This window comes from Typopeltis vanoorti, chromosome 22 (genome assembly GCF_054136105.1).
Source record: "Typopeltis vanoorti isolate ZY-2024b chromosome 22, IOZ_Tvanoo_1.0, whole genome shotgun sequence".
In the NCBI taxonomy this organism is placed as follows: Eukaryota; Metazoa; Arthropoda; class Arachnida; order Uropygi; family Thelyphonidae; genus Typopeltis; species Typopeltis vanoorti.
Genome location: NC_143570.1, coordinates 9326196 through 9339449, shown reverse-complemented (window position 1 = coordinate 9339449; position 13254 = coordinate 9326196). Strand labels below are relative to the sequence as shown.

The 13254-nt window shown below is 35.4% G+C and overlaps 1 protein-coding gene across 3 annotated transcripts in view; it reads right to left on the bottom strand.

Moving 5' to 3' along the window:
• Positions 1 to 13254, bottom strand: part of LOC150094147 (uncharacterized) — a 387756-nt gene that overhangs the window by 166202 nt on the left and 208300 nt on the right. For all 3 annotated transcript variants that reach the window (XM_090412301.1, XM_090412300.1, XM_090412302.1), the window contains one exon: positions 2737 to 2907. In XM_090412301.1, coding sequence (XP_090268427.1) covers positions 2737 to 2907 — 171 coding nt within the window. The remainder of the gene's footprint in view (positions 1 to 2736; positions 2908 to 13254) is intronic.

Below are 13254 nucleotides of genomic sequence, written 5' to 3'. Positions count from 1 at the left end.
TTACCTAAACTTTATTTTAAAGGAGCAATAAGACTGATTAAGGACTCATTTCTTACTGGTCAAATATACTCTTTCCGCACTTTTTTGCACTGCTTTCTTCTTTTACACACACACAAACTTTTTGTAATTTTGGTGGTGTGATGCTTATACATTGGCTTTCATAATAGTATTTGGCTTTCATAATAGTATTACAATAGAACATATATCAATGAGAAAAATTTAGTGCTTCCTCAAGTACTTCAGCAAAGTCAAATTACCAGTATAGTGTTTGTGTGCCCATATTATTCTATACATTGTTCCCTCAATTTGACTTTGCTGAAGTCCTTTTGGCTGATTTGCTGAAGCAAGGCAACCAAAAGGTGAGCCTGAAGTCCTAAATAGTGACCCATATTGGGCAAAAACGGGTGTTTCTAGGCTGCTGGGTTGATGTTTTGAGGAAGAACAATTCCCAAATTTGAGGCAGTTTGATGCACCCAAGTGCCCTGTGGTGGGTCCAAAGCATGGGCAGCAAGTCCTGAGTGGACGAAGTAGTAGAACTGTATGTAGTCCTTTGTGCTCAGTAATTCTGATTTTGACTATCCTGCCTGCTTTATCTGAGCCATGCTGATAAATGGAGAACATGCCATCTACATAGTTTAGCCAAACACGTGTGGGGCAGAGTTTAGGATCTTTCTCATCAAATATCCCCATGAAATAGACAGCATGGGGACATTTGCAAAATACTAAGCCAAAGTGCTCTCTCAGTATACTTGCAACATCTCCTCCCACAAAAAAAAATTCTGCCAGCTTTTAAGTCCAATAAGAAAACTTTACCCTCCAACACAATAGCATAATGGTTAATAATCAGTTCCGAGACCTTATTCAAGCTGAATTTCCTTCTGATATCTCAGCCCTGTTTCTGTTCACCATGAACTGAGCTTTTTCTTTTGGCAAGATAGATTCCATAAACAAATAGAGAAAACAGTCGTGAGCTCCACTCTCCACCCCCCCCCACACACACACACCAGTTAACTACTTCACTAAGACCTTTGCAAGAGAAAGTCCTAAACTCTGTACCATACAGACTGACCTACTGTTGGCTGCTATGTAGATAATGTGGTCTCCATTTGCCTACACACAGCTGGCATGCTCTTAATTCCATTTTAACATATGTAAACCAAACCTACAACAATACCTAAATGCAAACTTACCTAGATACTTTAATTACACATCAACCTGATGGATACTTGACATTTACAGTTTACAGAATCCCTCCACACACACACACACACACACACACACACACACACACACACACACACACACACATAAACCTCAGCAAATTTGGGTGACTCAAGCTTCCTCAAATTTGGTGAGTAATGCTCACTCTCAGAATATAAGCCACGAACATTTATTCTTGCCTATTTCAAGACTTCAGGATCACCTTTGTTGCCCCACTTCTGTTTCACCCAATATAGCACCTGAGTGCAAATGTCATGCTAATACATTATACCCTTATAATGGCAATTTCGCTTTGCTGGAATATCAGAAGTAGTAATCAAATTTTTCAAATTAATATATATACACTATATTGTAGCATCCTTAAAAAGATTATACTTTTTGTAGTTAAATCAGCATTATTAATTCAGTCATCCTCTCTACAAAACCTGAGCAGTAACAAATCATCATTTACAATCCAAAATTCAGCTTCTCTTTATTCATTCCTACTGACTGTTGTATTAAGTGCTCTATGCAATAAGTTTCCTCAACTAGAATCCTAGAATGTGAAATCAGTTTTCACTAAACTGATTCATAAACAAAAGTAATATTTGGTCACAAAAGGATGTGTGTTATAGCATTTTTTTTTTAACATAGCACCGATACTATGATATAGGGACTCTTAGCCAGGATATTATAATAGTTTTGTCAATGGATGAATAGCATCACTTCTAAGTCACAACTTACCATCAAAACAAAAAAGAAAAGGAAGTTGAGACATGGTATGTATTTCCTTCTATTGAAACAAAAATGTACTTCACAGGTTAGCTATTGTAGCAGTAGCAATCATCACTGTTGTATTCAAGTGGTAACATATGACTTCTGCAAAGTGGACTATGTTATAAAATAAAATTATTAAATATTCACACTTTTTTATAGATATAAAAATGATGGAACTTCATCTTTTTGTTATATATATATATATATATATATACACTACTCAAAACAATTAAGGGATATTTTGGTTTTCTTAAATTATAAAGTTATGAAAATAATTTACAAATGTAACACAATTGTAATTGTAATATCAATTATTTAAACAATATCTCATCAATTACACCCAATCCATAAGTAAGAAATATTTATTCATGTATAAAGTACCCAACAGTTATAATTATTTGCAGAAATTTATAATTATCTGACAGAAACTAAAATATCCCCTAATTGTTTCGAGCAGTGTGTGTGTGTGTGCGTGCGTATAAAAGTTTGTGATCTCTTTTTATATAAGCAGTCTCAAACTCTCATATGTCCAAATCCCTTCATGAGTCTGTGAACCTTGAGATTATGTGCTATTTCATTTTTTTTAGATTCTATCAGTTATGAATATTTGTTTATATCTATTGCACATCTCAAACATTTTTACATTTCTATTGCTTACATGCTGTGTGTTCTAGAAAAGAATAAATCTATTCACAATAATTAATAAAATACAAGATTTTTTTTCACATTGATAAAAACAAATAATATATGTGCAATTACTTGTTCTTCTGTCTTTATGCATATAATTCCTATCTCCTTTTCTTTCTCCTCTAACTGCATCTGAAGTTTGCATCTGGCTGACTCAACCTCAGCTAATTCCATTCGTAATTGTTCCATATCACTATCATCTTGAGATTCACTAGGGCTTCTCACAGCAGCCATAGAGTCATTCTATGAAGACAAATTTATTATTGCAAAAACACATATGATCACATAATATCACATAATAATGAAACTATTAAACTTTATCTCTCTCCCCCCATATTATGATACTAAAGAATAAAATACAAATTTGTTTTTGCATTTTGAAATAATAATAATTATTATTATTATTTCAAATGCAAAAACAAATAATGACATAGTACAACTGTGTTAATTCATTTATGGAACAAATCTTTCTACATATAAAATGAACAGTTTGTGATCATCTTTACAACTTGAAGATACTTCATGCACAAACTTTGTTTGCTTTCCCTTGGATAAAGGAATAAACAAGAATATAATTTTTTGGCAAGTTTAATTTAATTTGTAATTAAGTGAAAAAGCTTTCTACATCTATCGAGAATCCAGAAAATGTCAATAATAAGGTGACACCTCTTTTTGCTAGTTGTATATGGGAAATATATGACTCCTGCATTAATTCAACCTTGGTATTTCTTCTGGGATCAGGCTCCCACTGATGAACTTGCTTGCATCCTAAGGAGTACAGTGGTTCTGCTTGGTGGCAGGTTTTAGCCTATCACTGAGTGGAGCCACTGCTGAGTTTTCTGTCCTGTAGCAATTCAGGTCAGGAGCGATGAGCTTAGTAGTGACCCTTTAAGGTTCACTACTATGAAATTTAAAGTGATCTTGAAGATCACTCAGAGTTTTTAGAAAGCAGTATTCCTGCACCTTCATAGTACCTCAATGAAGGTCAAAATTGATCTGGGTAGTGACCATTCCCATAACAAACAGGATTAAGCACATTCTGAAGAATGCATGCTTTGCATTATGGGATACTAAGGCAACTGATGCGAAGTCATCAGCTCCAATATACAATTCGCCTCATTGTGAAGATACTTTATATGTAAACTTTGTTTGTTTACACTCGAATAAAGGATTAAATAACAATAGAATTTCTTGACAAGCTTAATTTAAGAGTAAAGTTGAATCTATGAGGCAGTCAAAAAATTGGATCTTTTTCAATTTTTTGACTGCCTCAAAAAATTGGAAAAGGGAAAATTCAGGAAATTAGCATCCTGCAGACTCTGGTTTCTCAATAAAGTCAATCGCTTTAAGCTGATTATATCACACTTGATACATTTATCAAGTAAATTAGCCTCACACTCAAATTTTGCATACCATAAAAGATATTGAGTATTTTGCCAAACTCTCAAAATCTTGATGTTCACTGATTAAAACGGAACTGGTGCACATGTGCAAAAAAATCTAAGAAGGGGAACAGCTATTTAGGTTAGGTAATCTATTGACAATTTGGTTAGAAAAATGTTGATATTTAATATATCGATTCAAGATTATTGTACCATGAGCCGCTAGACGAAGTGACTGGGAAAGTGTTCATAACACATGCCTATCACATACATACAGAACTGTCAACTTTGTGTTTAGATTCTTGTAGATATTCCAGTCAAAATGAAAATCAAGATGGTTTAAGCAAATTTTGCATGAATTTCATGTAGTAAATTTAAAAAACTCATTTGAGTCTGAGGCCAGCAAAATAATGTTTGTACAAACATTTTCTAAACATTAGACAAACAAATCAAATCTAATAAGGGCTTGTGAATTTTGCAAAAACCCTAATAGCAGGAACTGGTGTGATGGAAACTATTATTAATCACATAATTATTCCTATATTCTTATATTAACTACACCCTCTGTCCAAAAGGAAACCGAACTTTTGATAGAAAATAAAACACAGGCAAATTATAATTACTAAAATAATTTATTTTAATCAATATACTCTCCCTCAGCTTCGATAGAGTGTTTAGCATGGTCAATTAATTCATTAAATGAGTTTTTGATATCGATTTTTGGCATACTGTTGAGGGTCGTGGTTACTGCTGGTTGAACATTTTCAATGGTGTCGTATCACTTTCCTTTCATCGGAAAGGAAATTTGAGTCCTTACAACTCTTCAATTTCCTTGCAAATGAAGTCGGGGGAAGAGAAAGAAGTCACAGGGTGCTAAATCAGTGCTTTATCATGCAAAAGTGACCAGCTGCCTGCATCACGTCATGGCGTACGCGATGAATTCTCAATATCAATCGCTTCAAAACTTCGAGATAAAAATCACCATAGGCCATTTGGCCAGGTAGAATTCATTCTTTGTGAATAATGCCCTTGGAATCATAGTAAAAATCAACATTGTCTTTACTTTTGACTTCTCCAAGCGATTTTTTTTTTTTTTCAGATGCCCCCTCTTCTGGTGGTCTCCACTCAGCACGTTGTTTCAGGCTCATACTCAAAACACCACGTTTCATCACCAGTAGCGATCATTTCAAGAAGTTTGAGTCCTTACAAGCAGTTTTAATGAGGCCCTTGCAGTGTTCAATTCGATACATTTTTTGGTCGGGGGTCAACTTATGGGGAACAAATTACGAAGGCCCAAACTCTTGGTCCAAATATTGTGCACAGTTGATTTTGGAATCCCCAATTCATCTTCAATCAATCTCATGGACGATTTCAGGTTTTCTTTGATGAAATCGCGCACTTTTGGGATGTTAACTTCGCTCAGTTCAGTTTTTGGACGGCCCGGCTTTTCATTGTCCTCAAGCGTCTCATGACCACTTTGAAATTGCTTAACCCACTCGTAAACTTGAGTACAGGATAAGCATTCATCACCGTATGCTTTTTGATGCATTTCAGTAAAACTTTACCAAGTTTAACACAAAAGTCAATCGCAGCTCTCTGAAACTCATTTTCCGACCATTCGTCAAAACACACTGTCACTCTTGGCACTATGACTCGACTTCTAATGAAACAAATGTCATAAACAGTTGACACAACACTAATGAAGGTTGCTGCTTTCGACAACAAAAAGATACAACAGGTGGCACCACTAGTTTCTTCTATTTTTGAAAAGTTTGGTTTATTTTTGGACAGAGAGTGTATAAGATAAAATTCACAGTAATCAACAATAATATTAATAATATTAAACATCAATAACAATACCACCATAATGCTAATTACTTCTATCAACCATATTTAGACCCTACATTTATATCAATTATAATTATACTTCTCATAATAAACACTTACAGGGAACATACAACCATTATATGGTGTATATAAATTTAATCACTTTAAAATGTTTTGATCTTTGTACTCAGTTGTCCTCATTAGAAGATATATATAAAAACACAAGATATTTCTGATATATAGTGATGGTGATATGCAATATTCAAATTTTCACTAGCCACTCTAAGGCCTGATACCAAATACACCAGCTACAAAAAGAAATCAAATCTGAAATGTAGGAAAAGATCAAGAAGTTCTGTTTAGTAAATATATAACAATTCACTCATAACTTCTGTAACTTATTCAGTAATCTATATTAAACATATTTTGGAAAAAGCTGACAGACATAACTGATGGAATTAAGATATCAATGATAAATTTGATCAAAATTTCACAAGATTTGATGACTTATTTCAAAGAGCTGGTCCAAGAGTTCTCACTTGCCAAAATGTTCCTAATGAATTTGTATTTTTTTTTTTTAATGAATGTTATTTTTCCTATTTTACAGCACATGACAAATTGTAGTAATATCAGATTTTGTTTCTCCCCAAGTGAGAAAGATCGAGGAGAGTATAATCGAGTTTATTTATACACTGATGAACATGTTTAATATTATATAAAATTTAGAAAGTGCTTGCTTACTAGAGCAAATGCCATCTGATTTTTTTCTGGGGACACAGAGTTTATGCACAAGATTGCTAGGGGTCGCTGAAGCATGCAGCAGTGGATTTGAGCTGGTGTTAAAAAAGTGTTTTTATAAAAGGTGTACAGTGTGAATTCTTTTGTGAATTGTGCTCCATTTTTTTCCTCAGTAACACAAGTGTTGTTTAGTGGTTCTGCTTTAGAGTTTCATTGTTACATATTGTATTATTTTTGAGTTACCGAAAATGCGAGGTCACAGTCGGGAGTATTGGCGGCAGAAGAAAAGATAAGTTATTCGCTATTTGGTATAGATGATTATATATATGTATATATAGATTTTATAGTGTTTACATAGCATTAAGATATAATTAACGATTACTTTAGTAGTTCCTCGGCTAAAAGAGGAGGTGGAATGTCTTGTGAATGAGATTAGGAGAATGGAAGAGATAAATACAAGGCGAATCAGAGTAGGGAAGAGAGAGAGAGAGAGAGTTTTGGGAATGATGGAAGAGAGAATTTTAGGAATGATAGAAGAGGAGAAAATGAAAACAGTAGAAGAGAGGGAATGAGAGAGAGGTATGGAATGCTAGAAGAGGAGAGAATAGAAACAGTAGGAGAGAGGGACGGAGAGAGAGAGAGGTATGGGAATGCTAGAAGAGGAGAAAATAGGAGCAGTAAAGGAGGGAATGAGAAGAATACGAGGGAGTGCTGGAACCAGGGACAGAGTGATGCGAGGACAGCAGGCAAGTAGGGGAACACAGAGAGAAAGGGTTAAAGGACAGAGAGTGAGGGATGCAGGTGAGCAATCAAGGAACAGAGTGGTTAGAGGTGTGATGTATGGAGACTCGATGATCTCTGGTGTGCAAGATAGGATGCCAGAGGTGTGTTTGCCTGGAGGGGATGATAGAAAATGTGGCTATAGCAATTAAGAGGGGTTAAAGGATGGATGAAATGATTGTGATGGTGGGCACGAATGACTTGAGAGGCTGTGTAAATCGGGTGGTGAGAGATCTGAGATTCTTGCTTGAAGTTGTGCAAAAGAAAATGCAGAGAGGGAAGATTGTGTGTGTGTGTGTTGCTCAGGTATGATAGTGATGAGCTAAGCAGAAGGGCAGCAATACTGAATCGCATAATAGCCAGAAAGTGTGAGAAGAGAGGATTGGAACACGTGGATGCTTGGAGGGCGTTTGAGGACAGAAGGGAACTGTATGCTAGAGACTGCTTGAATTTGAATGAGGAGGGACGAAGGTTTCTGGAAAGATTGCTGTTTTTGGAACGAGTCAGTGTGTCAATGCAAGGAAACTAGAATTCCCAGGGTGGATGGTAGCGCGGGGGTGGACTCTTGTGGGAATGGGGATGACATCAGATAACATTGAGCCCAGGGGACAATGATAGATATAGAAGCAGTGACATTTTTATGCTCTATACCATAGGTGGCCAACAGCAGGCCTGCGGGCTGCATGCAGCCCGTAGTATGATTTTGTGTGGCCTGCAGCAGAATAAAAACTATATTAAATTATTATATGTATTATCAATTTAGCTATTAGTTTTGACCGCAGATTTTCTGATTGATATACCAGTTATATTCGTTATTTCTGATGACGGAAACAATTTATATTCTCAACATGGAATCAAAATTGCTTTAAAAAGATTACTCACTTATAAAGTGAGTAATCTTATTGCGGGATAAAAATGGGAATAGACTGACTGATGCAGAAGACATAGTGGAATTGTTCAATGAGCACTTTATTGAAGTATTTCATCCTGGATGAGGTTTTAATACTAGAGGGATAGGGCAGGTTCAGGGTTTAGAAGTGCAAGAGGAGAGTGTGTTCCAAATACTGAGTACTCTGAATACAGTAAAGCTGTTGGACTGGATGGTATTTCACCACGGGTTCTGAGAGAATGTGCTAAAGAACTGACAGCTCCGTTGACCTGGCTTTTCAATAAAAGCCTGGCTGCGGGAAAGGTACCCAGGGAATGGAAGGAAGGTAAGATAGTGCCACTGCATAAGGGTAGCAGACGGTAGCAGACTGGAAGTGTCTAATTATAGACCTGTTTGTATGTCATCAGTAGTTGTTAAGGTCTTGGAGAAATTAGTGAGGGACTATATACAGCACTGGGCAGATGAGGGTAATGTTATCTGTGAGAATCAACATGGATTTGTTAAGGGGCGCTCTTGCTTTAGTAATATGATTGCCTTTTATAATAAAGTTATAATAATATACTGCCATTTTTTTGGATTTTGCAAAGGAGTTTGACAAGGTGCCACATGGTAAGCTGATATTTAAGTTGCAGCACATGGGTTTAAATGTCGGGTTACTCAAATGGATTCAGGCGTGGCTGACTGATAGGTATCACAGAGTTGTATATGGTGGGGCAATATCAAGGAAGCAGAAGGTTACAAGTGGGGTTCCACAGGGCTCAGTACTGGGACCTATATTGTTCAAACTTTATATCAATGATATAAAGTTTCTTAGACTACTCTAACACTTTTGACTGTGTTGAGCATGTGAAACTGTGAGAAGTAATGAAAAGAATGGGTTTTCCTCAACACACTATTAGGTTGATAGCCAACTTGTATAGGGAGCAAGAAGCCATGGAAAGAACAAGTGTTGGATTGACTGACTGGCTTCAAGTTGGAAAAGGATTTAAGCAAGGATGTTTACTTTCTCCTCACTTGTTTAGTATATATGCAGAGGACATCATGCATGAAGCATTGGATGAGCTCAGGACAGGAATTAGGATAGGAGGTAGGTAGATTGATCAGTAATCTGAGGTATGCTGATGATACAGTACTTCTTTGTAATGACATGGAAGAACTAGGACTAATACTTGACAAAGTTAACAAAATCAGTAATAACAAAGGACTTCAACTCAATTCTAGTAAGACAAAGATTATGGTTCTCAAAGGAAATAGAAATAGAGAAGTTCTTGAGAAACAAGTGTACCTTAATGGAGAAAGAAATGAAGAAGTCAGCAAGTTTGAGTACCTGGGATCCATTATTAATGTGAAGAATTGCTGTTCAGAAGACGTCAGAAAAAGATTAGGAATGGCTAAAGCAACAGTCAGAGGCCTGTCTAAAATCTGGAAGGATGGATCTGTCTCTATGGGAACAAAGTTGAAGATTTTGGATGCAGTTGTTTTTCTAACAGCGACTTATGGATGTGAGACTTGGAACCTAAAGAAGTCAGATAAGAAAATGATATCTGCTTTTGGTGGTATTACAGAAGGCTGTTGAGGATATCTTATACTAAAAGGTGTACAAATGAATGGGTGTTAGAAAAGATCAGTAGAACTTTAAGGCTCCTTAAGAATATTGACAGAAGAAAGTTAAAATATTTTGGACACATAAAAAGGATGGAAGGGGGACTTCTCAGAACAGTAATAGAAGGTAAAGATCCTGGAAAAAGAGGAAGGGGTAGGCCATCAATGAGATGAATGGATGGTGTGTATGGAATGACTGATCTTCAGAGAGTTGAGGCCATCAGAAAAGAAAACAACAGGACTACATGGCGAAGCCGGGTGTGGCACATCACCAAGCATTGAAGTGACCATACAGCATCTGTAGATGCCCAGTGAACATAGAGAGAGACATTGGGAGCAGAGACTAAAATTTATGCAAGCTTTCCTGTCTAAAATAGCAAGCAATTATTTTTCTTTAGTTATAAGAATATCCTAATTGGCTCTTACAGAATTGATACCAGTAACTTTTATTTTATTGAGAATTACTAGTGAATATTCTTGTTCTATGTGTAAAATGCTTGCTGTTTCTAATCAGATTTTGTCAGCAACTAGACAGTTTAGTGACCTAATATGTTTCTTAATTTGAATAACTGTTAAGAATATTGATACTTAAGTATCGATATTCGGACTTAGGAATTCCCTAAGTCCATATTTCATTATTCGGATATTAAACTATACTTCACAACAACAAATTATATTATTGTTTGTTTGTTTCCATTCATGTCCTTCTCAAAAATGTATTTTGTTTGCTCACAGTTGGGAGAAATAAGGATGAAAAAGAATATAATCTCTTATGAAGTCTAATTTACTTTCCTTTCCAGCAAAAATTGTCACATGCAATATTTTTCATGTCTATGGATCAATGCATCTTGCCTTGCTGTTTGTACCAGCCATATTATGGATTTGAGGCTCTCATTATCAGTATTTAGAATATGATCTGATATGTTTTCTATGATGATGCCAAGAATTTCTCAAATATCCCAATCAAGGACTCAAATTTGCTGCCCTCAGAATAGCCAAATGGATAACATTTATGCTTTATAAAGTGAGCATGAATTGGAATCGCACTCTACATGGACACTGGTGAATTTCTTTAGGTAGTATGTGATTTTCATCACCTAGTCACCTGAAAGAGTAAAAAAAAAAACATTACCCTACACTAAAAGCATACAATGTTCCCTGAGAATTTCTTGATTACCTAAAAATCTATAAAAATGATACAGTACTTAAGCAGTTTCTCTATGGACATGGACACAACCAGGTTTTCCATTCCTATACTGTTTACTTCTATATGGAATCTTTTACGCAAGCTCCTTTAAGTTCCTCCTCTTTGAAATTTAAGGTTTGGCTATATAGATAGTGCATTTTAATTTGACCTTAAGAGTAGCCAAACTATTAAAATATTTTTAAATCCTCTACTATTTAAAAACCATCACAATCACAATTATGATACATTATATTGGATTTAACTATCAAAAAAAAAAACATCACAATCACATTTAAATTAGAAAAACAAATTTCTTACTTTCCATGATATACAAAATTGTGTTGTATACCACTATCTCAAACCTATATACATGACCAGAGAGAGAGAGAAAAATTGACACATACATACATAGAGATTCACACTATCTATCTGCCCATAAATTATTATTAACAAACTTGAGAACCAAAGGTTATATTTATTCAAATAAGCAAGCTCTTCAAACTGAATTCCAAACAATATTATTAAAAACAGTCCAAAAATCATCTAATTCTACTAAGACCAACATTTCATTACTAAATTACATTAGCAATTTCATATATGGAAGACAGGTTCGAAATCAAAAACAGTCTTCTTCATTAGCCACCCAAATGGCTATATGGAGGAAATAGACAAAATAATTTATACTTCATATATTATTTCAATGCCATCCAAATGTCATTTTAATTTCAATGGAGACTTCACATCCATGTATTTATTGATGTAAACATATCAAAGCCAGCAGTGGTTAACAAGCAGTCCAAATCATCATCAATTCCACTTGTACTAAGAACAAAAATTAGATTACTGAAATACATTAGCAATTTCACATATAAAATGCAGGTCTGAAATAAATTAAGTCTTCTACATAAATTCTATAGCACTGGTACTTGAAGCCACATTATGTGAGAATTTTTCAATCATAGCTTACCTAAGATTCTTGATATCAAAATACATAATAATCATTTTGTCTGAAGAGAACTGATTTTAAGGTATAATGGAATAAATACAGCATGTTTATTCAGTGCTATACTTCATCTCAGTCACTGACAGATCGTCAGGAAAAAAAATATTAAAATTGCAAAAACACACACACACATTTACACAAACGAGTAAATGGAAAAGATCAGACCAAATGCCTAAAGTCCTATGAGGGCACCTTGTATGAGTGCTGTTGGCTAGCCATAGCTGTTTTGGGTGGGAGGTCTAAGAATTAGTTTCCCAAATCTTGGGAAGTTATACAACCATATTTATTTTTTCGATTTTTTTTTTTAAATCTGCTACTAATTCTAAAAATAATCTTTCAAATGTGTATTTTTTGTGGTGAACAGTTTTTTCCCATTTGATTCTGTGCAAGGTATCCAAGGCATGGTCAGCAAGCCCTGACTGACCATACTTATGACAGATGTATTTTTTATGTTCTTCTATGCACATGTTAACAGATCTCCCAGTTTGATCATAATATGATAAATTGCAGGAACAAAGGAACTGTGTAAGCACCTAGAACAGAGAGAGAAGGTAGAGGATCTTGGGAGAGCAGATGAGGTCAGCCAGCTTCAGATAAGATTTGAATGCAGTGCAGAGAGTGTACTTTTTTTTTTTTTTAAGAGTTCTGGCTATTTTTTCTAAGGTGCCCCAGATATAAAGAACAATGATGGCATTATTATTGTCAGCATGTTGAAAGGGATATGAGGAGATGCGACTAACAATTTGTTGATCTTTTTCGGCATGGTAGCCATTGGCCAGGAAAGTCTGGAGAATAAAGGAGAGTTCAGCCTTGATTGAAAAGAGATTGGAGGCAGTATTAATGAGAGTTTTGATAACACTATAATGTTGAGGGGGTTGTGTATGTATCTACTTGTGTCAGTTGGTACTTGAGTATGTATCTGCTTGTATGAATGAGAAAGAAAGGGTGCCATTGGGAAGGTAGGTGATTAACGTATCTAGAAAAGGCAGGCTATTATTTTCTTTTTCTATAGTGAACTGGATTCTAGTGATGTCTGTTGAGATGGAGGAGGAAGGAGTCTATTGTGTTTGAGACATGTGGCCAAATAGAGAACACATCAATGTAGCTAGGAGGGTTGAGAATAGCAGCATCAATATCAGCATATTTCTCAAAATGCTCCATGCCCCCCCCCCCCCCTAGCCAA